Here is a 26,862-nt window from a genome sequence, read left to right as displayed (position 1 = left end):
AGAAACTCACCCTTCCTCTAGCTGTTGGTTCACCCTCAGCCATCCCTCTTGCACTGCATTAAAATACCATCTGTATAGGTAGAGATGGCATTTTCGCTCTGTGACTGTACAGCACAAGGAGGTCTTAGTTGACCTTAGAGACTGGGGCCTCTAGGGTTCAAAGACATAAACATACTCCTCTGTACTAAATAACCTCTTTATAAACAGCATTTGCTGCAAGAGAAGCAAGAAAGCCAGAATGCCTCCATAGGCCAGGAGACGAGGAAATTTCCTCTTTTCTATTAACATTCAAAATTACAAATCAAACCATTCTCACATAACCAAAAATGAAAACCAGACATTTATCTACCGCACAGCCAGTGATCTAGCTGAAAGGGAACTTTATGGTCTGAAACATGCTAAATTTGTTTTCAATTATTCTGTCCACATACAAAACCTTGATGAAGCCATACAAAACAAATAGTACTGGAAGATCAGAGAAAAGAAGATTAAGCTAATGGTATTCATGGCTAAACCAGGTTTTTTTTCTTTTCACCAGTCAGCAGGAGGTATCTTTGCATAGAAGGATTAATTCCCCCCTGGAAGGGGACCACAAGCAGCATCAGTGCAATCCTGGCAACCTTCCTCCAGTATGGCAAATGTAAAGCGACACTCACTCTTCTGAGCTATCATTACTCATCTAGCACATATTTGCAAGGCATACAAAGACAGGGCCTATGCCCCAGAGACCTTACAACCCAAGGGCCTGAATTTGTAGCCTCTGCTTACATGAATAGCCCCATTGAAGTCAACAGGCCTTAAGTGAGAGTTGTGCAAGAAAGAATTACAGAATCCAGCCTGGCCACAGCTCAGACACCTACGATAACTCACTTGCACAGAGCTTCAGGAGATGGTGAGGAGGGAGAACAGGGTACAAGGCTTTGTGCAGACATGCCAGTTGGAGGAGCGGAGCTGGACTGCAAGCACAAGGGTTGGTACTGGAGAAGCAGCACTGCCAAGAATGTGATGTGTACAATGGCAGCCATGGGGAGATTTAAAAATGTATAGAGTGTATGGAAGATTAAAGGCAACAGAGGTCTAAATGATGGATCTACTTGGAATAGGCATGAATGCAAGAATCACCCCCTATTTATCCATGGAGGCACATTAAGCCCAGGTCCTCTGGGAGCCATACTGAAACTCATCCTAAGCATGGTACTTTCAAAATCCAAGATTTCCTGGCCTTCAATAAAAAGCCATTGTACAAGCAAAAGCCATTTTGTCTTTACAAGGGGAGAGGGAGGAGAGAAGAGCATTTTTTAAGTACTGAGCATGTTTATTGTCACGCCTGACAGAGTAATTCTTTGTGGATCCAGCTAAGATGACGAGAGGATCCTTTGGGCTGGAGCAGTTACTACAATGACAGCAAAGCAGCTTTCACTCTACCCTCCCTCCTGGCAGAGCAAAATCCCAGAGTTCTAGGTGAGAGACTGGAATGGAGGAAAACAGATAATAAATTACAAAGGAAAATTTGCCCCCAGTGAGCACAGTCAGTAGCAGCTGTAACAGAACTGGCTACATACACAGCTTTTAATACTGGCCACCTTTAAAAGTAATTTTGAGTGGTGTTTGCTCATGCATAGAATGAGTTCCCAAGGCAAAAATACTCATGGTCTTCTAATAATACATATGTGCATGAGTGTGTGTCTGTATAAATGTATACATACTTAATGAAGAGAGGAATTGATTGCATGTTCATATGGCAATGTTTGTTTCATCTGCTGGGCAAAGGGGTATAAAACACGTAGTAAAAGGATTTCTGGTCCTCCACAGGACCAGATCTGAAATAAACTGTTTGATCAGTGGAAGAAAGTAATATAATTATTTGGTAATGTATGGCATTATGGCAATGCTTTGGGATGACTTCACTGTCAAATCAAAATAGCTTTACAAAATGAAATACAAAGAGAAAAATATATATGAAAGTGACACGCATCCCCATAATAAAAGGATGTGCCCTTATCTTGAGCTAATTGATTAAGTTTTAAAGGTTATTATAGATGATCATTTACCATAAACATTTCCATCTACCTTTCACTTGCTAAGAACTCATCAGGATGACTTAGGAAAAAAAGACAAAGATGGATAACCCCCAGAAATGCTCCAGAAACTTTAAAATCAGTTTTACACCCAGCTCTGCAACCAATTTACTACATAGCTTCAGTCATGTCATGCAGCCTCTCTGTTTATCGGTGTCACAGTGATGCTAACCCTACTGTGCAGGGACAGAAATTAGTTGCTGTTTTGTGATGTATTTTTACATAGAAAAAAATCATCATGAGCTAGAATGAAAGAACACATTAAAGGTAGGTTTCAGATCTATGCTCCTCTCAAAACGGAACTATGAGAGACTGGTACTCTCAATAAACACCTCCACTATGCTAGGCAGCTGCTTTATTATTTAACCATAATACCAATCTGTTCTTTCGCAGAGCAAAGAAGTAAAAGTGGCCCTTAAAGAATCCTGCAGAGAAGTGAGGACTGAAAACATTTTTTAAATAACTACTTTGAAATTCTTTTTCTTTCCTGCTTTAGCAACAACCTCAATGCTCTAAAGTCTCAGGTTTTCAGTCCTACTCTGCTCATCTGACAGAAGGGGGACAGCAGCTTGCCCTGAAGCTGCCTGAGGGGAGCTGCAGCAGGAGATGCAGCACAGACAAGAACAGGGGACCAGCCCCATGCCAAGGTGTTCCTTTACTCTTTTTCACTCTTTTTTCCATGAAGAAAACAAAATCATCTGGATTTCAGTTTCTAGAGAGTGAGAATTGAGAGAGATTTATGAATACAGAACTCTGGGAGGAAATATTTTTGTGTATTATAAGGTGACCTATTCACAATAAAACTCCCCCCAACTGTACACAGATCGAGCTGGAAGAAACCCAACTCCTTTGAGTCACATTTGCCACAAGGGGAAAGAGAAGCCAGACATGATGTGTACCTTTCCATACTCTATTTTGGGATTTTAAGATCCTATTTCTTTCAGTTGAAAGATTTTTCTTAAACTTTGCTTTTGCATAACTCTTACAATATTACCATAGCCAGACATGGGCTGGTCTGTGACCTGAGGAAATGCAAAGCACTTTGGCAGATAAACAAATAACATCATTCAGAAAACAAGACTTTTCTTGTTTGGTTTGCTGCTACGATTTAGTTTCTAAACAAAATGGAAATGTGTGGCATGATTGAAATCATTGGCTCACCTCTGCATAAATAAAATTCATTCATTCTGCACTCCATCTGTGGATCAATACCAGGCAAATTTGTGAGAGGGGGCTACTGAAGTGCCATTTTCAGGAATTGCACGTGTGTAATTCTGCATGCAAAAAATTTAGCTCCTGTGTATTGGCAGCCCAGTTAGCCACCTGAACACAACTCCTGTGACGGTACCAGCAACTGCAGCCATCGAGACCACACATTAGGCATATGAAACAACACTTTTTTTTTTAACCCTGGGCTATTTCAAAACTGAGTTCTTACAAACTAAGACCCCAGCTCAAAATGCACAAGCACTTAAAGCCAGAGTTTAAAATTCATACCTAAATCATTCCACACCTCAGCGTTCAGATGAACCAAACCCTGCATCCATGCAGGTGGCACTGCCTCTGGCTATGAGGTTTAAAAACACAGGGCTGCATGAACAGCAAATCCCTTTGCATAAGTGAAGCCTGCAACAATGCTTAGTTATAACCAAGTGATAAATTGACAGCACAGGCAGAAAGAGAGGCTAAGTCCTTAAAGATTCTATAGGTAGGCACCTACAGATACAACATATGTATATACAGAGGAAATATAGTAAAACCTGCAGAATTTAGATCTTTGAATCTTGGACACGTTTAGTTGAATTTAAATAATATTTTATACAGAATTACATTATTAGCAAGAGAAAGGAGGATTCACAGGAGAGAACTCCTTACTCTTACATGGGGAAGCAAGGGCAGAAAGGTGCAGTGATTTGTCCCCCCACAGGGGATGGGCAGCCAAAGTGCAGTGAGAAGCCAGAAGTCTGTGTCCCCCTGTGCTCTGTCTTGCTGCAGGCATTGCTGACCTCATTCTGCAAACAGCATGAGTGTGTGATAACACATCTCACTAGCCATAGCACCTCAGCTTCCACTGGTACTGCAAGCTTCTGCCTTTGCCTCTCCAATTGACAGGTTTCAGAAAAGCCTCTAAGAACCTGTGTAATACAGAGGCTGATTTCCTTAGAGAGAAGAAGAGAGCAATTTGGTTCCCATTCACCCCAAAAGAGTTTTGTCTGTCAGGAATTTAGTTTTTTCTCCCCTGGGAGGTATAAAGCTGCATCTTTAAAGTTGATTGCACACATCTTCCTGTCTAGACAATGCAAGCTGCTGCCAGAGGGAAAGTATAAAACTGGAGAATGAATTCTCTAGTTTTGGTGATTTTATTTGCTTGAAAGTAATCAGCAATCTTGCTTGCTTCAGCTCACTGTAACACGAGGCTTACTCCATTAACTGCTGCATATTACTTGCTATCTCCCTGTGGAAGTCACTCCAGCTTCCCCCCAGACTGGGCGTGCGTGTGTGTGGTCAGCTGTGAGAACAGCACCGGTGTGATTCAGATAGACCATCCCGGGCCAGTAGTGAAAAGTGGGAAAACAGAGCTCGACCAGCAACGTTTAATTAGAAGCAAATACAAAGCCGTGTGAGAAATCACTTCCTCCTACTGCTTCCCTTTTCCTGCTGTACACAAGGAGATAAGAAAGCACTGAACAGCTCACCAGGAGCGGCACGTGGTTGCGGCACCACTGCCCTAGCAAGGAGCCCCAGCTCACCCAACGCCCACCTTCCTCTACAAACAGCAAGAGGTTACAGAGTTAAACCCGTGTCTCAGAGCTTTTGACACCACAAACTATTTCCCTGCTCAGACTCTTCATCAGCCCTGAGGTTGTTTTCCGAGCCAAAAAGCATTTTCAGGCAGCAGACAAGAGGAAGATGTGCCCCAGCTTAGAACAGAGATGCTGTCATGCCCCTCTACTCCCTTCCTGGTGGAAGCAGCTTTGCATCTCGGATTTGATCATTAATTGTCATTATTAATACCCTTTGATTGCAGCAATTTTAAACATTCTGGGGGGACAACAATATTGCTACCAAGATGGAAAATTTCACTGTATTGTCTCAGGAAGACTGGTATATCAATAGCTGTCAGTAATTAAAAGACTTCATCCAGACACCATATCATGTAGCAGCTTGCCTGCCTGCTTCAGTTAGAGCTGACATTGAGCAACAAAGTTGAATCTTGTCACATGTTTTTGTTCAATTTAATGTACTTGGGACATAGCAAAAGAACGCAAACCAGAAGGAAATCTCTGCCTTGGTTCTTTTTGCTCCTTACCAAAGCAGTCTAAGAAGGCCTCCAAAGATAATTCTTTGAACATCTGATTCTGCTAAATGATGAGTTTTTATTATACTCAATTTTAAGTGTTTCTTATTTTGGTGACAATTTTGTCAAAATTCCAAGGACTGAATCTCATTTGCTCTGCTGCTCCTTACAGCAAATGACAACCAGACTCCCAGCGCCTAACTGGGATTTCTGCTTTCACATGGGGTTAAAATGCAGGTATCAGCCTTTGATGGCAGCTCCTGGGAGAAAGCATTTGGGAGGTTTGTTCCCCACTGTCCTGACACTGACCTCACACTGCAACATAAAGAGGTTGTTTCCTCTCTGTGCCTCAGTTTCTCCACCCCTGTGAAGAGCTGATCCTGTTTTCAAGATGCTTTGACTACCTTGGCTGAAAGTTTAAAAGAAACATTATGCATCTGACTGCTGCACATGTAACACATATAGGGATTTAGAGATCAAGTCTACATAGCTGGGTGTGATGCAGCCCCAGGAGCATCATGCTGTGCAACCAAGATGTGGCATAAAGTTTGAGAGCAACCACGTTGACAATGGGCAAGACAGGACAACAGCAAGAGCATCTTGCAGTTATTCAGTTCAGCCTGAGGTGATTGATAAGGCTGCACTGAACCAGATCCCCTGAGCTGAGCCCTCTGCCAGGAGTTAGCGCTGGGCATCCTGAGAGGCAGGTTTGTGACCAGGAACAATACCCAAGCACTGGCTATTTGACTGAATGTCTGCCAGATTTCGGAAAGAATCTAGGCCCAAAAGCATTTTAGAGAGAAAAGAAAGAAAGAAAGAAAGAAGAATCAAAAAAAGCAAGCCTCAGGAATCTCTCTCCTCCGCAATTTCTTCCTCATGTTGAAACCTGTAACACAAGGCAAGCTCAAGAGGGAGAATAACTCAGGTCTGCTGGAAGCATCAGGGCTTCAACAGTTGTTTCAGAATGAAATAGAAACCCTAGAAAATTTTCACTGAGGAGCAGCAGCAGGAGGAGTCCAGTCCCTTTCCCCTGAACAGCGATCAGCCTGATGACCACAGCACTGCCCAAGACACAGGAGACCCAGGCACGAGTAACCACTTGGCATGAGCCACTTCCAATTCAACAGACACTGGTCTTGAGAGAGGGAGGGAGGCACTGGTGGTTTAGCTGTGTGGTGAAGCCCATGAACAGACCTCTCAGGTGTGAGTTTACAGGACACTATCTACCCTGCATGGACTTCTGTGGATACTCAAATGCATCCTGAACAGGATGAGTTATGTCAGTGTCAGTGTTACTGTTGCGCTGGAAGCATCCACATTCATGGCAAACAGCCACAAATTCCAACTTGGGTTTACTGCACAGACTCCCCCATGTACACTCCTGCAGTGAGAGCATACATGAAAAAGTAGCCTGAATTTTACATCTGCCAAATCCAGGCATATTTCTAATCCTTTCTAATCCAAGGAATAACCCAAGCCTTCTCCATAGCACAGGCATCACCCTCAAACCAGCTGGTAAATCCTCCTTCCCCATACCTCCACCAAAATTACTTTTTATCAAAAGTAACATACTCTGAAATGGGCTCAAAAGTTTCAGTAAGAACTTATCACTCACCTCTCACCCAAAGCAGCTTGGCACATAGGAAAATCCCAGAGGTACTTGGTTCACTGCTCATCTGCCCTGCACCCTAGAGCGATCCTGCCTGTTCTTCCCTTAGGAGCAAGCTGCACTCACTCAGCCATAACATCTGGGTGACAGCATCCCTTTCACACAGAGGGATGCAGACCCAATTTAAAGACTTCAAGCAAGAGAGGATACAACTTATCTCTGGTTAAATTCTCCCAGTACCTAATTATCTGCACTGTTACCCAGCAGCTCCCTTCTCACCTTAGTTGCACAGCACCAGCTGGCTCCATCATGCAAGTCCAGCACAGCCTGCCCATGGAAATGCAAACACACAGGGCTTCATCCCTTGGACTTCCCCTTTGCTGAAGACGGGCAGAAAAGGACCAGTTCAACTCCCTTGATGTTGATCTATCAGCAGTAAATCTTCCCGGGCAGCCTGGTTTGAGTTGCAGCAGAAGCACATCTCCAGCTCAGCCCAATTTGTGAGAGTGTGAATCATGGTATCAAGCTGTGATTTGGTTTTGAGTTTCCATCAAAGGTTCTGGTTTCACTAACACGCAAAGGAATTAGTTGAATGTTGGAAGTCACACACAGTTAGAAATCAGGGCCCCATGGGAAGCCTGAGCTAGAAAACAATGCCTCTTTTGACTTCAAAACCACAAGAAAACACACATGGCAAAATTCAAATATAAAAGGAAAGTAGAACATACGCTTGTTATTGTAAAGCAGCTCCTGTGTGCTCCATTGACAACTCTATTATTGCAGCTTCTTTTTAATTAAAAAAAAAAAAAAGAAATAAAATGAAGGCAGTGGAATTCACCACAGTTTTAAAAGTTAAAACCAATGGAAACAGTTGGGGCAGCTGTGCTGGACAGGAGCCTCCCTCCATACACCTCTCCTGTTTCAAAGAGAAGCCAGCAGATTAGCACACACAGGCATGTGATGGGTTGGGGTACCCTGTGCCCTCCACTGTCCTTGAGCACCAGGTTTTTGTAGACATGGTCTATGTTTGGATGTTGTACTAAGTTAAACAGCGGGGTAATGTATTTAATTTTTACCACTACAATGACACTAGTAAAGGAGATTTAATTCTGGCAGTAGGAGGATAACTCATAGAATTACCTCCTCCCCTTTCCTTCTGAAATTAAGCCCATGGGAGGACATCCTTATCCCTTTTCACTGCTGGCAGTGGAAGGCCAGCTGTGCCCAGTTTGCTCATTACTGCCATGCTGAAGGTTACTGTTCCTGAATCTCTGTTAGAAGAACTGTCAACAGCTTTTGATGTGTGTGCAAATAATAGGGGAGACTGAAGACCACAGTGATGTCCGCGACATCTGCATTGGCAGTGCTTTCCTTGACTAAATGCAGCTCCCAGGTGATTTTAAGATAGCAGCAATAGGCAGGGACTGAAGTCTCAGTCCACTTGCGGTATCTCCTCATGCTCCAGGGCGGAAATGTGGAAGGAGGAGTCCCTGATGTTCTGACTTGAAGGAAACATTCCCTTCTCTCTCACAGTCCTGTTACTCAGTTTAGCCCACCACATTTGACTAAACAAAGACCCCAGAATGCAGCAGCAGCTGAAGCAGGTCACAGGATTGCTTCCTGGAGAAGTCCCCAAACCACTGAGCTGTCACCTAAAGTCAGGAGGCAGTGGCTCCACCAGCCACCAAGACTTAGAGGTCCTGAATGATACCCCAGACACAGGCTCAACTGGCTCAGTTCAGGGCTGCCCAAGCACCTGAACGTCCACCTGCAGGAAGGTGCAACCTTGCTGGATGAGGAGTGAGTTTTTCCCCACCCCAAGTCAGGGACCACTGATGCAGGATGTCCTCTGGGCAAAGTGCTGCCTTGGAAAACGGGGTCTCCAGTGACCAATATCCTCAGCTGCTTTCGAACACTGCAGCCTCAGGTGTACTGAATGGATTTGATTATCTGACATAAGCAGTAAGGAGAAAAAAAAGCAGGTTTGTTGATGTAGAATACAGTTGATGATGTGGTTAAAGTGAGAGAAACAAAGTGAGAGATGCAAATGGATTACTGATTACTTATGTGCTGGTTTTCATTCAGAAGTATTTGAGCCTTTTGTAAAGATAAGTTAGGAAATCAATACATCAGGAGAAAGACTTGCTAAGACAGCAGTAAAATAAAAATGCCAGTTAGGCACAGTCCTTTGAGAATATGCCTAGAAATTACTGTGCTGAAGAGCTGTGTAAAACAGCAGCTTCCGCAAGGATTGTTTACAGCAAGGTGAGGCCAAAACCCAGATGCTTGGGGGAAAAAAATAGAAATAAGAAAAACAAAGAGTAAAAAAGCATATATTTACCCTTTGACCCTGAGACTTGGCTGAGTTCTCATAAACAGAGTTTTAACAAGTATACCTCAGTCTCTTTACAGCCCGTGACAGATGCACATCTGAAACTGATGCCCTGTGTCACTGCTCTCAATTACATGAGGTGAAAGCAGCAGTAAATTACACTTTTATCTCACACTGATCACCTCTAAGGACCCCTGATGACTTCAGAATGTGGGAAGACTGTGATGTGAAATGGGCTTGCCTCATTTATACCCATGGGCTGCAACATGAGTAAAAGCAACCACTTCTAATAAACTGAATATGGATCAACTAGACAGAGTACGGCTGGACAATCGTTTCCATAAATCAACTGCTCATCTTCCCTAAAAGCTTTTCCTTCCCCCTCCACTCTCCTTGAAGGAAGGACAAGAGCTCTGCTTAGAACTCCTTGAAATACCACACAATTGTGCAAAGAATGTGGCTTGATGCAGAGCAGTAGGTCAAAACCAGAACTGCTAGGTTTAATGAATATCTTCAAAATAGTGTTTTTATGGCTTTTAAGGCACCACAGATTCTGCTTGACCACGGAGTGAAGCTCATCTAGACCCCACCTTTGCTACTGAAGGTCTTTCCTTCTCATCACTGCCTTAAAGACAGGAGAACCTTTGCTGAAGAACTGAAAATCTGTCTCCCCTTGCAGCAGAGGTTCTTATCACCACATTTTCCCGTGGGCAGTAGGTGAGAGACATTGAGTGTTACTCAAGTGCTACCACATGCCCTGTTTCCCCGGACAACAGGATACTGAGCAATGCCAACAATCCCAACATTTTACTTTCCTTTTAAGAGGTAGGAGCTCCTAGAAGAATAACTGAAAATAATGCTGGGAGAGATCTCAAGGAACCATCTAGTTCATCTCTCCTGTCCCAAACAGGAATCAAATATATCAATTCCTTCCTTAGAAGCTGTTTGCCTAAAAGCATGCAAAGGTGGAGACTTTTACTCCTCTTGGCAGGGCATGCTGGCACAGGATGAACTTGAACAAAGGAATATTTGTATTTATATTGCCACCAGTATTCCAATCACAGCCATAAGCTCATCTCACAGGAGCAGTCACTGCCTTTCCTAATGAACAGTCTCTCTAAGAAACTTGATTGTAACATTTGGATACAAACAAGCAGCTGTCCCTCAACTTTGATGAAAAAGAGCTGCAATCCAATCATGCCTACCCTTCCTCTGTGGTCTCCGTGACCAGGTGGACCTGCATACAAACTTCAGCTTTGCCCTTGCTATGCAGCATTTCCTTGCTGTTCTCAATGACTTAACATCTCAGGGATGCTCACAGTGGTATTCAACTTGCATCCCTAAAATAGAAGCTTGAGTTTCTCTATAGTCAACAGCAAGCTGGTTTCCTCTGCAGAGTGACTCAGAACACCTAAACTGGGAGCCTAAGCTTCTCCACGTGACTCTAGATGGTTTATGATTTAGATGGCATGCAGGACTCCTCTCTTCCCCCCCAGGCAAACAAAGTAAATGCCCTCTGGTGTGTGTCTCATCTAGCCAGAGGTTTTGATTAACCACTCTTCTCCTGTCATACTTGAGAGTGCACAACTGGTGCAGAGTCTCCAGCACAAACTCTCGGGGCTAGACACGTGAAGATGAGGAAGCAGCATCAGAAAGACAAACCACAAGATAAGGCCTGGAGGATATGAGATCTGCTGGTCTTTAGCTTCAGAGCACCCAAAAGAAGAAACTTGCATGCAAAATGCAGCTTACAAAAAGTAAGTACTGCAGGCCAACACTGCACAGCAACAACTAGCCAGCATCTCTTCCTCCAGAAGGTTCAACCGGGTGACTACTCATATGGAGGGTTGTTGTTTTGGTGTTTTTTTTTTAACAAGATTCTATTTTAGAAAAGGTAATCAAAATAGTGAAAAAGCAGCATATCGAAAGTGGGTGTAAAATGTGTAGGACATGATTGGGACATTCAGCTTCAGTTTAAATCCCATCGCTTTGGTGGGCTTCTCCCACTCAGGGCAAGCTCGGCTTCCCAATATTTAACTCCAAATGTCTAAGAGACAGCACTGGATTAAAGAAAGTTAATAAAAGTTGAAATTTGTTGAGGGGAAAGAAGGGAAAAAAAAAAAAAAGAAAAGGAAACTTGAAGCCAAATGACTTATGACATGAAAGCTTTGGATTTTACAAGCCTTCCCAAGTTTCAGATGTCATAAACCATACAGGTGCAACTATCTCATTGCTCGGCACCCATATGAACCTTGTTAAAGTTAATACAAATCCAATGAATACTTCCAGGTTTATAATAAGCCTTCATAAAGAAATTATCCATATTCTCCCCAGATGCAGGCACAGCTGTGCAGAGACACATCTGCTTGGGAAACTAACGTGGATCACTGAATTTATAGTTTAAGATCCTTAGCTTGACGGCAAATTATGACAAAGCTAGGGATATCAGTTCCTGTCCCCAACAGAAAATATAAATCCTTCTTTGATTGATATTGATTACAGGAAGGAAACAAAGCACTTATATTTCCTCATGTCATGAGAAACTCCTCCAGTGCAATAAACATCCGGTTGATAGGAGTATCTTGGGAAGGTAAATGATACTATACTTGTAAGCAAACTGAGAAAAGAACAAGTGCTGATTAGCCATGCAGTTCATACACCCATGTAGCATCAAACACACCACAGCAGGCTATGAGTTTGTCAGATTCATAAACCAAAGAGATCGCATATATTAAAGTTTGTATGTCAAATGTGATTGCTATTTATTATAATTCTGCACCCTTTACTCAAATATCCAGTCCATACATGTAAGTCCAGCTCAACCAAAGTAAACAAATTCATTGATTTAATGGTTTATGGCTTGAGTTTTATAAGGGAGTGAGGCTGTAGGGGATATCTAACATATGTTTGAAGTTAAGCACAAATCAACCCAGTGAAATTAGTGGTATTGATCACCTGCTTAAAATCAAGCATAAACTTAATTTCCCTGGCTCATGCTTGCTTTAGCAAGTCCTGAGTGTGACAGAAACATCTGCAGGATGCACCCTAACTTTGCTTAGTGAAAGCAGTAGCTGATCTGTACAGCTGCCATACATCATTACCAGCAGTATCACACTGACACCTTGCAACCCCGACCAAAAGCCTAACTTTCCTTCCTGAATGGCACTGGCTGAAATGAGGAGGAAATGTGGAGGAAATGAGTGAAAAGACTGATGTGGCCCCACGTGGCCACAGTGCAGCTACTCAGCCATTATGTTACTCTACCCTTTGAAAGGTGAAGGAAAATTCACCCTCCACAACAGAATAAGAGTTTAGCTCATCCATCCCTCAGCTCAGCAAAGGCCCAAAGTTTATTACCTCCATCACTGTGAGCTTGGTATGTTCACTGGTTTCAGCAGGATGACTTCCCTTCTCACCAGCACAGCTAGGACCAGAATTGGACCCTTTAAAGCACTATAAATAATACTTCAAAAGAGACCAAAAATTCTGTTTCTGTCGTGACATCAGCCCAAATCACAAGAGAGCTCCTGCCTGAACTACTCATTCACCCTTTCTCTATAGCATTACAGCATTGAAAAAATATGTCCTCTCTATATTTACAGCTTTAGAGAGGCCATTATTGAGATCACCCCCACTGCTATATAACTACCTTGTCCTGCTGTCTGTCTCGTTATCACATGGCTACTATCACTAGCACAGGTTTCCCTTTGGTGGTACATATTCATGACAAAAAGGCAGCATTACCACAGATGACAAGCAGGACTTCCTGCAAGGTGGGACACAATGTCAGCAAGTTACATACAAACCAGGCACTAGACTGAAATGCGTATACTGAGAGCTTGAATTACATGTGGGTGAAATTCTCTGATCTAAACTTAAATGGGCTTAAAATTAGAAGTTCTACCACGTAACCAGAGGACAGAGGGAAAAAAAAAAAAAGATGAAAATTGCTTAGGAAAAAGCAAATGCATGAAAGATATTTCTATCTGTAACTCTAGAGAAACTCCAGTTTAATACCCATACCTTCCTAATCCAGTTCCCATACAGGGCAATGAAGGCTATTTTGCCTTTAAACTTCAAGAGAATGCGTTTGAGCCTTGTACAGCTTGGCTGTAGGGACCGGAGAGCAGGAAGGTCTAGATACACACAAAAACACGGGTAGCAATTCTGCTGCATGGACTTGCTCTGTAGAAAGCACAGCTCCAAACCTGTCCTTCATCCCCAGCAGGAGGATGTGGTATCTCAGACCTAACACCATCTGCTAGTTACTCTATCTGAGTTTGGTAGGTTACTACAAACACTGAGTCTGAATGCCAGGGTTGATGTTTGTACATTTTTACTCTCACAAAAAGCCCTGGTTTACACAGAAGAGTCTCATCAAGGTAAAATGGACTCAGCTGGAATTCAGGACAGCTGGGCATCTTACAATAGGGTTGGGTCACAGGAGGTTTAACATACAGCCCAGAAAAGGTGGCAAATACTTTGCCTAAGTTCCTGAGCCTTTGCAAGCTAATCAATACAAACCAGCTTTCCAAACATCTAGGACTTCAGCACAGTTCAACTTCAGACACTTTATGCACATCTACAAACACACCCAGGTTCACATGGTCCTCCTTTTTCATGCTCAGGCCCCAGCTTTCAGAGAACAACTCACCCTCCCACTGTTCCTCTATGGAGCTGTTCTGCAAGCCCTTACCTGCACGACGGGATGGCCTCCGGTCGGTGCCTTTACAGCCCCCCTGCTTCCCTCCGTCTCATAGTGCGCCCGGTGGTGGGGCTTCGGCTGCACCTCGATCCGCAGCTCGTAGGAGCCAGACTGGCTGGAAAGTGGCCACTCAAGGGGTGGGAGCGACTGGACGGGCAGGCTGGGCAGAGAGAGACCACATCAGCTGAGATGCTTTAGCACTCGATTTCTCACTGCCCTGACCCTTCCTTCCTCCAAGTACCCCAGCAGGGCTGCCCTCACTGAAATGTTTAGGGGTCTGCTATTAATTACAATGAGAACATGCTATCCTGCTCACACTTGATTACAAATTCTGCTCAAATTCAGGATGAATGCAATCATTTCTATAGGCCTATATCCTTGTAGAAGAGAACAGAGTATTTCTATCTCTCCATAGAAATATCTGTAGCAGTTATATTTTTCCAAAGAACTGCCTCTTATCTAGCTTTCACTGTGCATCTTAAACTTTGATCACAGAATTTCTGATACTTCAAAAGATATGCAACATTCTACTTCTGTAGTGATATCAGCCCAAAACTTGAGAGAGCTCCTACTCATTTACCATTTCTCTATAGCATTACAGCACTGATAAAGCATGTTCTCTCTGTATTTACAGCTTTTCTTCTGGAAGATCACATTTCATATATGTCCTGAAACAGTAACTCCATTTATCCTTATGAGCTATGTAAATTAATAATCCTTACGATTTCCATAAATACTAAAATACACACAAATGAAATGCTAAATATTCTTACCTGTTGCTAGTTTTCCTGTCACCAAAATACGCAAGAGTTTATAACATTAAATTCGTACACTGACAACTACAGCCTGCACTGGATTTTAAACAACTCATATTTTGCGAGTACAAACTGCTGCCAGGACCCATCTAACAGGCCAAGGACAGTCACAGGCCGTGATGCTTCACTCACAATTTGTGTTTAGTGGGTCAGGAGCAGCACGGGATAACATCAGCACGGGGACAACCTCGCTGCAGAGCAGGATGGCAGGACTGACAGGGTGCCAGTGGTGACTGCAAGTGGAGTCACCCATTTGGCAACCTCCATCCTGGCAGATCCACACAGCACAGAGTCCAGCCGTCAGTGCCAGACAATGCAGGGAGCTGATGAGGGTAGCACCAACTGAGATTTGCGTTAACCAACAATTAACAAATTAACAACCAACAATATGTCACTTGGGATTGACAAAATGCTCAGTCTGACTGGGAACAGCATGCTCTATTTCAAATCAGGAAATACTTATTTTCATCCTTGATTGAAATTTGCAAGTGAGACATTCTCTGACTTCAGAAGAGCAATCAAACTATCCTCTTTAAACGAAGCAAGATGGAATGAGAGTGTTCAGCCTTTGTCAGAGGCTGTTTGCAATCTGCTTTATTAACCTGGAAATAATTTAATAATAATTTAATAACCTGGAAATTTGAATTTATCATTTGCTGTGTTATAAATGAACATTTTGATATTTCTTCCAAACTCAGATTCTTTCACTTCTTGGAATCACAATGGATTTGGCTTACAATAACCAGTGCTGTCCCTGAGCACTTAGCTTTGGGCTGCAGAAGGTCCTGTCCAAGGAAACACTCCCTAGGGATCACCATGCATCACACCATGAGAAAACACATAGCCACAAGAAGCATTACATACCTGCAGATAGGTATTGCAGGCACCAGTTGCTTTGTCCAGGATGGAGGTACCAACAAAATTGATTCTGGGGCTGAGTTTCTCCTGTCTTCCTGCTCGCAAGGCCCATGGAAGTCAACAGTCTGAAAGACGTGACACGGAATGCTGTTTTTGTGGGAAGGCATTGATGAAGGATCAGGGCTGGTTTTCCAAATTTTCGTGGGAACGCCACAGGAAGGATCCCCAGGAAGGCTGCTCATAGCATCCATGGAAAGAGGAGCGCTGGGCAACTGCGTGTAAGTAACTGAAGAGTTGTCTTCTCTCAAGGGGATGCGAGGAGAGGATTGTGGAGAGGGGGTCCTTGACTGTCGTGGAGAAGTGGAAGGCAGCTGAGTACTGTAGAGCTCAGTGCAAGAATACCTCCGTTTTGCACCTGGTGATGAAGACCTTGAGTTGGGACAGGGTGATGGTGAGTGGCGTCCCAAGCAGGTTTCCTCCGTGATGCTTGTTCGTGGTGACATTATTGGAGAGGTTCTAGGAGAATAATGAGTATGGATGTTTTGAAACTGTGGACAAAGGTCATCACTAGGACCATTATTTGGTGAAACACATGGTGATGTGCAAGGAGAAACATTTGTCTCTGAAATGAAACTTGCAGAGGAGCCGCTACTAGCTGGGCTCAAACACAGTGGTTCTCTGTAGCCCTCAAAGCCAGGGACAGGCAGGGTAACCCTTGGGCTAGTGGTAGCTGAGTTTGACTGATGTTCTAGCAAAAGAACATCTGTGTCTCTGCTGCGGAAGGGACCCCCTGAATGAATCAGTTCATGATATGGAGTAATTTCAATCCTAGGGCTCGGAGCAGAGGCCCCTGCAGCGTTGGCAGGGTGTGTACGTGTTGTCCCTATGCTATCTGGCTGTCCATATCTGCCCATGGGATCTGCAGAAAGGCTAGAAAAAGGCAGGGGGCATGGCTTGAGGCCACAGTCCAGGACATCATGAGCGTATGTAACTCCAGAGGGTGGGCTGTTGGTTTTATGTGGAGTCGGTTCTTCTGGAAAAAGAAGGGTCTCTTTAAGACTATAAATATTATTACAGAAGCCGAGCAATCATGGATTAAAAATAATGCATATTTATAACCTGCTTGTGATCTGATATTAGGTAAATACTTGTTTAATTCCCTTTAACTGCAATTAATGCTTGTGAAAAGTACTGGATTAACAGCCAGGGAAGCTCAAGTGCTCAGAGTAGATACAGCATGGATAGAAGCACTGCAAACACCTTCACACCGCCCAGCTGGGCATCCACTACCTGAGCCCTGAGCTAGAGGGATGATCCCGAAGGATTGGGCCTCTGTGCCCGTTCCAATGCTGCTTTTCCTATTCCTTCTGCTACATATACCACTTAGTGCCAACTGGGGCATTGTGACTTTGGTCAGCTTTTACCAAGTAGGAGCTGGACTGAGACCATCACATCAGAAAACCATTTCCAAAGAGGTCTACACAAAACCAAAAAGTTGAGGAACAGCTTTTGGTGAAGGGAGAAAACCCTTTCATACACAGCAAATTCCAGCCAGAAAAGGCTTCATGAAACCAAAGCTGAGCTCAAGTTCTTAAATTAAGATGTCAGTTCTGTGTGATGATTTGTTTGGCTCCATGTCAATGAGTTTTGGTGATAGGTTTCACATAAGTAAGCACCAGATGATCAGAAAGCACATTCACAAGTGTATGTTAGAAAAGGGAGAAGTAGAAAGGATCCAGCCCCACAGTTACAGGCAATCACTTTCCAATTTCAGCTCAAGGAACATTTTGGCCAGAGATGGATTATAAACCACACAGTAACAGGTATGTGTTCAGCGCAGCACTTTCTCCTGGTGCAGAAAATACTCAATTTTCAGAGATTCTCAGTCTTGCAAACTATCCCCAGGTTGTAGAGTACAGGGACCTAGTTGCACCTAGGCAACACAGAATTCCCACCAGCATCACTGATCTCATTCCAGCACCCTACTGGGTGCTTAATGCCAGCAGCATCTGAGAAAGCAGGGTGATGCCAGGTATTATAATCCCTGGAAGAGAGCCCTCAATGCACATCAGCTCCTGTAGCTTCCCCAGCCGGGGAGCTGAATAATATTTGTCATTACACAAAAGCATGTAAAATATTATTAGGATTTTTGTATGGTTTGAAAGATTTCAATGTATTCAGCAGGAAATACCTGAAACAGCTCTGCAGTTTGAGATTAATTCAGACTACTTGCCCCTGGGCACACATCAGTAAGTGCCATAGGCAGAGATTCATTTAAATATTTAAATAACTGTTCCAGCATTTCTCTAACTCCTATACTGCATGAGGCAGAACTTCCCATGAGCAAATAATATGGTACATAAAGCCAGGAAGGAGCTGACTGTGCTTTCTGCAAAGGTAGTCAAGGTTTGTAGTAAAACTTTTACACACAGAGAGACCGTGATTTAGTTTCAGGGGGGTCTCTTCATTTTCAGTTTTAAATGCTTCCTAGTGTGAAAGCAAAATTCTTCACTGATTTTTGACAACTACGTTTTTGTGCTCAATGTTTTGCACAACCTGGAGAAAACTCCACTAAAAGAAAAAGGTAACAGGAACTGCTGAGCCTTTGTGTTTAGCAGGAATCCCTGACAGCCGACCAAACAAAACAACACACAGAGTGTCTATGTGACAGGATGGGAGATGAATGGGAGAGTCCAGCTTACAGATTTCTTAAGGTTCCCTCTGGCTTTTAATCCCAGCACACAGCTGTTCTGGGGATGGGAAAACAGCAACAAGGAACTTGAGTTCTGAGCCGAACGTATTTTTAGCATCGTTGATCTCAGATATCAGAGCTTTGGCATTCAAAGGAACACTGCGTCATTCACATCACTCAAACTCTGACGCATCGAGCCTAGATACTGATGCTACGATTCACTCTGAATTAACTCATCACTCTTTCAGACTCAACAGAGCAACACACCCCTCCATACACAACATCACTCCCACCGCTTTCAGAAGAAACAGTCTGATTTAAGCTGATGCAAGGGAGCAAAATCAGCATCACGCCAAGCAAGGCTTGATGCCAGGACTTGAAACAGGGTTTGTACAGTGACCAGCAACTGCAAGAAAGCTCTGAATAGCTTCACATCAAGCAACAGGTGACTGTTTCACTTCCCCATTCAACACACCTAAGTAAAAGTCACTCCCACTGTACATGTTAAACCACACCATCTATGCCAGATACAGAGACAACACATAAAGAATTAAAACTCCTGACACCACCCTGTGCAGCAAAGCTAGCATGTGTAAATTGGTGTTGAGGGGTATGGGAAAAGCAAACACATACTTGTATGTGCACATGCAATTTTTTAAGTCCGAATAAAAACAGATGCCACCACCCATACTTCCTGCCCACTAAAAACTGGGGTTTAGATAACCTAAATCTCTTTTGCTTTTCCCTGAAATACTGTGTTTAAAGGAGCACTTTTATCCTGGCATTCACCCTCCTGAAGGATCCATGTTCACGCACAACAACAAGCTGCAACGTGCCCTTGCCTTCACACGGCACTCCCGGGCAGTGCTCTATGGGCTGTGCAGAGCCGAGTGCTCATAGGCAGCAAGGCAGGCGCCCTGTGCCAAGCAGACAACACCCACAGCCTTCTGCAGAGCAAAAATATTTAGTTTCCCCCCACATGGCAAGTTATCAATAGAGCAGGCAGCAGCACAGGAATGTGGGCAAGACTGCAGACAAGAAAACCTCAGCTCGTTTGAAGAGAGCCGGGGGGAACCGCGCCAGGTAGAGATGCCCAGAGGCTGAGGCTGCGTCTCGGGCAGGGGAGAGGCTGCCAGCCCTGACTCATCGGCACGGCTTCGTCAGGACCTGGGGCTTGAGGGGTTTGGGGAGATCTCCTGACAGAGTCCCAGCCCTGCAGAGCTCGAGGTACAATGAAATCACTGTCCCGCGCGCTATTGCCTACGCCTGCAACGTCGAGGTCTGTAGCCATGGAAATGCCGGTGATGCTACAATCAAGGCTCTGGCCTCACCCGGGAAGGGAAAAGGGGCGAATGCTGCTCTCCAGAAATAAACAGTTCTTCCATCAAAATCGGAAGGAATTCTGCTTTTTGCTTCAATAGGAGGGGACCGGCTACCCCATTCCCAGCCAACTTGGCTAAGGCAGGCTGGTGTTTGGAATCTTCTTGAGAAAGGAGCAGACCCCCGCCAACATCCCAGCTTCCCCAGGTGAACATCACAGGTTTTGTAAACAGTGTCAAGCTCCTGCCCTTGTGAGGTGGGACACACGCACACAGGACAAGGAGAGGTTGCTCCCCTGCAGCCCAGCTGCTTTCCCTATGCAGATACCAGTGGGAATGTGGAGCAGCCCAGGGCACCGGAACGGCTCCAGGCAGACGGCTCCAGCAATACCCATGCCTCTCCCGGGGCTGCCAAAGTGAGCATGGTTAGGGTGGCAAGAGCTGAGGGCAGCAGACCACACACTGCTGGCCCTCTGCCACACATCTGGAGACAGCAGGGAGCAGCCCAGTCTCCCCCTAGCTGGGCTCCCTAAGGAGATAAGAGGCCATTGCACCCCCTTACAAGAGAACAATCATGTGACAGATCACCTTAGTAAAGGTGTTTTTTAAGAACTGAATCTGCTTTGAAACCTTTGTACCTCTGAGGATCCACACAGTTGTGGTGCACCACCTTCAAGGGTTCATGCATTCCTACGTATTGCATCCCAGAACACAGACTGAAATACTCCATCAAAGGACCATCCTCTCCACTGTTTTTCTCAGTGAGCAGCACGTCAGTTCCAGCACAGCTCCTCCAAACACCCCTCTGCACAAGCAGTACAGTGCTTCCACGCCTCCTTTCAACCAGGCATTTCCCAGCCTGAGGTTTCACTGCTGAATCATCCTCTGATTCAGTACCAAAAGATCCTTCTTGTTTGACAGGGAGTTAAAAGAAAGTGAGCCTCACACCCAGACAACATTGGCACCTCTTCATGTTCTCAGTCAGCAAACAGCCTATTCCCCTGTGTCACCCAAGTCCCATCACCACTGAAGCCCCCCAGCATCCTACCCAAGCAGCCATCTCTTATTCCCTTCTTTTTCCATAGCCTTAACCAGTTACTAGTTCACAAAACCATCTCTCCCTACAATAGGGAAGAGAGGCAGGGCTCTGCATACTACCATGTTATAAACTAACAGCAAACCACCTCCTACAGACAGGCTCATGAAAACCGCAGGCAGCTCTACCAACCATCTATCTGCTCACTGGGCAGCCTCCCCAGGTGGGTACCTGCTTTCAGGGCTGCACTAAGTGCCCATAAGCAAGGGGCGACAAAACTCAGGTGAGAAAGATCAAGGGATTTAAGTTTCAAAGGACTTCACCCTTGATTCAAAAGCTCCTTTTCACACAGCTCTGAAAGGCAGAGAGGAAAACCCATGCCAGGTCCTGCCAGGCTCCAAAGACTCCCCAAGCTGGACAGGACACACATCAGTGTGTGCACACATGGCTCTGCAAGGGCCCACCCTCTGCTGTTTGTTAAACTAGGCAGTAACATCAAAGCCCTTCAGTTAGCCAAATGTGACCTTGCCAATTAGCATTAAATTAGGGAACAACAGATCACCCGGAGCAACTGCATTCCCCAATGGGTTTAAACAAATCACCCTCTAGGAAAAGCTCAAGAGAGCCAAGGGAGGGCAGGAGGAGAAGTCTGGGTTTGACTTCACATCCGTTTGCTGCAGTGCAGCTCCTGGGATCTGAATGGAGTTCCTTATTTGCATACGAGTCAATGGTTTCTAATTAATTTGCTTATTGTCACTTGAAGGGGCCAGTCCAGAGCTTTTTGCATTTTTCAAGAGCCCAGTCGTCTGGTATTTACACTAGCTGCTTGGAAGCTCAAAGTGAAAGTTGGTTTCCTGAGTGAAATCTGGTATTCTCTGTTACATGTGCATATTTGTTTCTTCACTGCAGGGCTACTGCTGAACACTGCCTCCTGTGTTAGCGAGCCAGCCACCAGGACCGGGCTGCAAGCACTTATTTTTTCCTTTTAATAGCTATGCACTGGGAAGGAAAAGAAGGAATGAAGCAAATTATACAGGGCTTGACACCTATAAGACGTGGCAACGTCCCTGGGAGCCTGTCTATGTACAAACAAGCATCTCGAAGAATATTAATATTTATGGCTGCTCCCCCTCTATTATACATACATAGACCTTGCAGATTCGTATCACCGGATGCAATGTAAGGGTCTGCTGATCTACAGCAAAGGCTTGAACCTACAAGAAAATGCTCCTTCCCATTTCCGTTCTCACCTGCTGTCTTAGGGCAGGAGGGTGTCTGGATTCTTGTTTAGAGATGGGTTTTGTATGGACTTTAAGTTTCAAAATACACCTCAGACGATCAGTTCTCAGAAGGGCTAACATATTAAAAACTGTGTGGCAGCTTTACCTATCAGTGGATCATCCCACAGCAAACACAAAAATACATGGAGAGAGCTGCTGAAGTAGAGCAGTTGTCTGGCTTTTCAGTATTTTGTCTCTCATAGTGGCCAACAACAAGTATTATGGTATGCAAAAGCAGTTATCAGAACTTACTCACCTGGAAGCCCTATTTGTAGGAGCTAGTTCAAATGTTAATTAACTGTCTATCAATCTTTTCCATTGATGAACAAGGGTATTCAGCACCTGTTAAGTCTGAAATAAGCTACAACTTGGGATACCACCAGCAAAACCTCCACACATATATCTAGGGAATGCCTCTAACCCTTTTCCGAAGGAGACAGAACGCATCCTCAGTGTCCATGTAAAATCACAACTTCACCCTAACAACACAGGACGCCTGCTTTCCCCAGGCTTCCCAAAGCCTGTTCACCTTGGCATGCCTCTGAGTTCACTCTGTTCAAGGCAGATGTTTCTCATTTGCAAATGTTAAAATGATCATAGCTAACTGAAGTCTGGCTAGTGAGGGTAAAAGGCACATGGAAAATGGCACTTTGTACAGCACTCCTCCTTTTGAAAATGGCTGGCTTAGAAAGGAGTATCTAATAGTAATAATATTGACTGTAGGATTTTTATTTACTCTTTTTCTCCCCTGCTGCTTTTATGGCAGTCCATCTTCCTGTTGTCTCAGGCACACATAAGCACTACTGAATGCCAACCGCTTTCAGTAAGGATATTTCTGGCATTTCCATGGCAACAAGTTGTGATATAGATCCTACTTTTAAAATACAAGCTTAGGTGGGTAGTGCCAAATCCCAACCTTTTAAAAAACTGTTTATCAGAAATAAGCTTTCATCCCAATTCATTCCCCAAATTTGCTTTTTCTTAAAAAAAAAAATAATAATTGAAAAAAAATCACTTTAAGCATGTTTATAAAGATTTGTTATTATAGGACTTGTTGTGAGCAGTGGGTGGAGGAAACCAGAGCCTCTTTCAAACGGGCTTTGAATATAGGAACCAGACTTAAGTGCTGGGATCCACAGACACTCCAATGGTTTTGGTTCCATTTGGAATCCTCCATTGAAAAGGACTTGTTTTCTCAAGTGTAGTTCAGATGAGGCCAGAACTGCACATGAACAATAAGCATCATTTACCACCGGCATGTGGATAAAGCCCTTTCTCAAAATTTGAACATTTTCTGTCCTCATGTAAACATGCTTTAATCTTTTGTACATTAAAGGTCACGGATGTATGCTGGATTGCTTACAGACTCTAGCTGGTGCCTTTTCAAAGTGAGGGAGAATGTTCTCCAGATTACAATGCTAGTATATATGGTTGTGATCTCTCTTTTTTATATGCTAATGATTTCCATCTTTGGAGCAAACGAAATTACTACTAATTATGGTTTCCAGTCACTCAAATGTGGAGAAAGCAGGCTCAAGAAGGAAGTTACTTCTACAACAAGCATATACTGCTCTGCATTTATGTGGTTTGAAGATTAAACTTTCTACCCCCCCACCTACGTATATTACATTCTGTGGAACTTCCCACTTAAGGCTTCACAGCAGTAGTCTCTACTATGAAGATGTGAAAAAAAAACAAAAAAAAAACAACAAAACCCAACCCAGTATCTGAAGCTTTCACTAAGACTTAATGTATTTTCATTAAAAATCATTGACCGCTCCCCATCATGGATTTATTTCAGCATGGCTTGAGCTACATTAAACCTTGAAAGAAAACTGAGCTCTCTACATCTGATGACATTAACCATCCTCACTCGGCTTTGATGCTGGTACACATCCTGTATATTTAAACAAGTATACAAAGAATAAAACTCAGTAACAAGTCTCCATTTCACTAATGATGCCACGATTCAGGCCTAATAGGTTCCCTCCTGCGCTGTCCCTTAAGAACACAACATCTCTTCCTTCAAATGCCCTAGAGAAATGCCACCTCCTGACTGTGCAGAATCAAAACCAATGTATCTTGGAAACAGTATCCCAGCAATTCCTTCCTCTATGTTCTGTCTTTTAGCTTTGTTTGATTTACACAAATCTGTATTTTACAGAATAGAACATATCGCTTTTCAGTATCAACAGAATTACCATTTAGGAAGTTTGGGAACACTTGTCATGGTGGTTTTGGTATCACAGACTTGCATAAACTCAAAAAAAAGGAGAACAGTCAGCAAAACTTTCTCTTTTTGATTTAACTTAAGCTTATGGTATTAGGTATCAAACTGGAGACTAGGTCTCTGTAGTTCCTTGCCATCTAAGCAGGATGGTCAGACACACTGCAGGCAGCTAACTCCTTGGGGCTCCTAACCCAGATGCTCAGGTTGCCTTTCTGAGCTTCCAGAACACTCTCTACCATCTCGGTGACAATCACAAGGTGACCAGAGCTGCTCTCTCACACCCGGGAGCACGGCTCTGTACATCACAGCAACGCCCCACTGCCACTTCCACATACTCCATCACCCGATGGAGCCCCTTGCCGCCAGTGCTGGTGCCCGTTCTCAAGCCCCTTCAGGCTACCACGGCCCCGCCACGCCGGCGCTCGGCCCCGCTCCACATCGCAGCCGGGACACCCGGCAGCCAGGCCGAGGCACAGGCCCTGCTGCAGACTCGGCGGGGCTGGCCCGGGGCAGGGCTGGGCCCCGGCATCACCCCGGCTCTCCACCGCCCTCTGAAGGGCTGCCGGAGGGCTCAGGCAGCGCCCGGCCCCCGGAGCCGCTCGGTCCGGCAGACGCGGCTCCGCCGCCCCGTCGGGGCGCAGCAGGGGCCGCTTCTGCGGCGGCTCCTCACCAACCTTCGATCGGCTTCAGGTAGTCGTAGTCGAAGAGGATGGAGAAGTCAAACTCCTCCTGCGGGCTGCCCTCCGGGGCCGCATCGGGGCCATGCCCGAGGCCCCCCTCTTGAGGGTCGGGCTCCGGGGCCTGGGCGGCGCTCATGCCGGCCTCAGCCTGCCCAGCAGCGGCACGGCAGGAGCAGGGGCTCTCCCGGGGCCGGCCGGCTGCGAAAGGAGCCCGAAGTGCGACCGGCGCCGCGAAGCCCGCTGGTATCCTTCCCAGAGCAAGTGGAGAGGAGTTAAGAGGGGAGGCAAAAAGGGGGATCAAAACGGGGAAACAAGCGAGAAGATCTCCCGGGGGTCGCGGAAGCGGGCGCGGCTGCCCCCGACGGCGGGGCTGCGGGCGGGGAAGGCCGGCGGCGACACACGAGGGGACCGGCGCGACGAGCGGTGGCAGCTTCCTGCTCCCGAGCAGCCACCTGCTGCCGGGGCCGCCCCCGGGAGGAGGAGCCCGGCCCGGGCCGCACCGGCCCCGCGGCAGGAGCGCAGCCCGCGGGACAGGGGCGTCCCCGGGGAATGCCTGCAGGGGTCTTGGTGAGGAAAGCGGAGGATAGGGCCTGGGGTGGAAGGGACAAGGGAAGAGCGGGACTGCATGGGGATGGGAACCTGCAGATCATCCCCCGTTAGGGGAGCATCTCTGCGCTGTTACTCCGGGTCCAGCATGACTTGCTGTCTTCCATGCAGCCGCCTCCTCCCCAGCAGTCGGGCCCCTCTCTGTTGAGGTTTCCAGGGTCTCCAGAAACTCCAGGCAGCCCGGGCACTGCCCTTGCCTTCTCCAGACTTCATGTGTCTCATGCCATGTGCTCCTGTCTCCCAGCACAGGCTGCTGCTAAGGCGGCAGAGGGGAGATTTCTGGGAGTGTCTCATTCTGCAACCATAGGCCAACCTCTCTTAATTGAAGCACCTTGAGAAACATGAAGTCCATCAAGCACAAGGTCTCTGTTCTCCTCCTGCCTTCCTCACAAAGACCGTTTCACAGAATGGGCTCTTGCTATGTTCCCTGCTGACCACAATGCCAGTCCTGCCAGCTTCCCCAGGTACCTTCAGCCACATTGACTCTATTCATCAACATCTACCCCAGGCTCTTCACAGAGTGCTGGTCACTGCCTCCCAACAGTCTTCTACCCCTCCAATGGCTGTTCCAACCAGCAATGATTTCACTCGTGGGTAACTGGAGATCCTAAATTTGTGTGTTTAGAGCATCTGTGGTCAGAAGATTCTGTTCCCTAGCTTACCTGCTTGTATGGTCCCCTTTATTAGTGTTCTGATGGCTGTCAGCAGGTCTCTGAGTTTGAAAAATGCTTTTAGTCTGTACACAGGGAAGGAAGGCAAAGGCAGATGGACCAAGATCATTAAAGAAGTATTTTGGTGTTTACTTCAATTTGTTTATATTTGTTAAGCCTGTTAGCGCAACAGCATTAACCACATTACATATCTGACTCTATGTTAGTTGTCTAAGGTCACACAAAGCCTTTTACAGCACACACGAACCAGAATTTATGTTTAGGCTCATACCCTGTCACCTTTATCATTGATGTGGTCAGCCAAGTAATGAGAAATCACACCTTTTTACACCATCCTTTGCCAGTCCAGTGTGCAAGAATTCAGACTTTTCCTATGCTTTGAAATCAGTTTCTGTACTGAGCTTCTGAAGAATCCCAGCAGCAACCCTTGTACCTGCCATTACCCTGCAGCAGCTGCCAGGAGATGTTAGAGACACCTGTAGGTGAGCAGGAAGAGTGCACAGTGCTTTGGGAGTGAAAGAGGAGTTAAGGGGACTGCAAAAACCACTGTTGCAGCTGCATGAAGGCAGATGCAGAACTATCAGACCAGAACGAGGCCTTTACAGCATTCATTTGTTGCTGGGAAGTGCTAAAGGATAAGGAAACCTGTCTTT

General features: G+C 45.2%; 1 protein-coding gene across 5 annotated transcripts in view; it reads right to left on the bottom strand.

Annotated features, from left to right (window-relative positions):
* Window positions 1-25,364, bottom strand: part of NFATC2 (nuclear factor of activated T cells 2) — an 88,606-nt gene extending 63,242 nt beyond the window's left edge. For 4 of the 5 annotated variants that reach the window (XM_061375550.1, XM_061375549.1, XM_061375545.1 and 1 more), the window contains exons 1-3: window positions 24,927-25,364; window positions 15,702-16,728; window positions 14,014-14,182 (exon numbers count right to left, since the gene is read on the bottom strand). In XM_061375550.1, coding sequence (XP_061231534.1) covers window positions 14,014-14,182; window positions 15,702-16,728; window positions 24,927-25,068 — 1,338 coding nt within the window. In that variant the 5' untranslated portion in view covers window positions 25,069-25,364. The remainder of the gene's footprint in view (window positions 1-14,013; window positions 14,183-15,701; window positions 16,729-24,926) is intronic. The other variant, XM_061375547.1, reaches the window with a different exon arrangement.
* Window positions 25,365-26,862: the final 1,498 nt, after the last annotated feature.

Source organism: Neopsephotus bourkii, unplaced genomic scaffold, assembly GCF_033783945.1.
Source record: "Neopsephotus bourkii isolate Nb327-2 ecotype Australia unplaced genomic scaffold, CSIRO-AGI_Nbou_v1 NB_1663, whole genome shotgun sequence".
NCBI lineage: Eukaryota > Metazoa > Chordata > Aves > Psittaciformes > Psittacidae > Neopsephotus > Neopsephotus bourkii.
The sequence above is the reverse complement of the archived record's forward strand: the minus strand, read 5'-3'. Positions and strand labels throughout refer to the sequence as shown.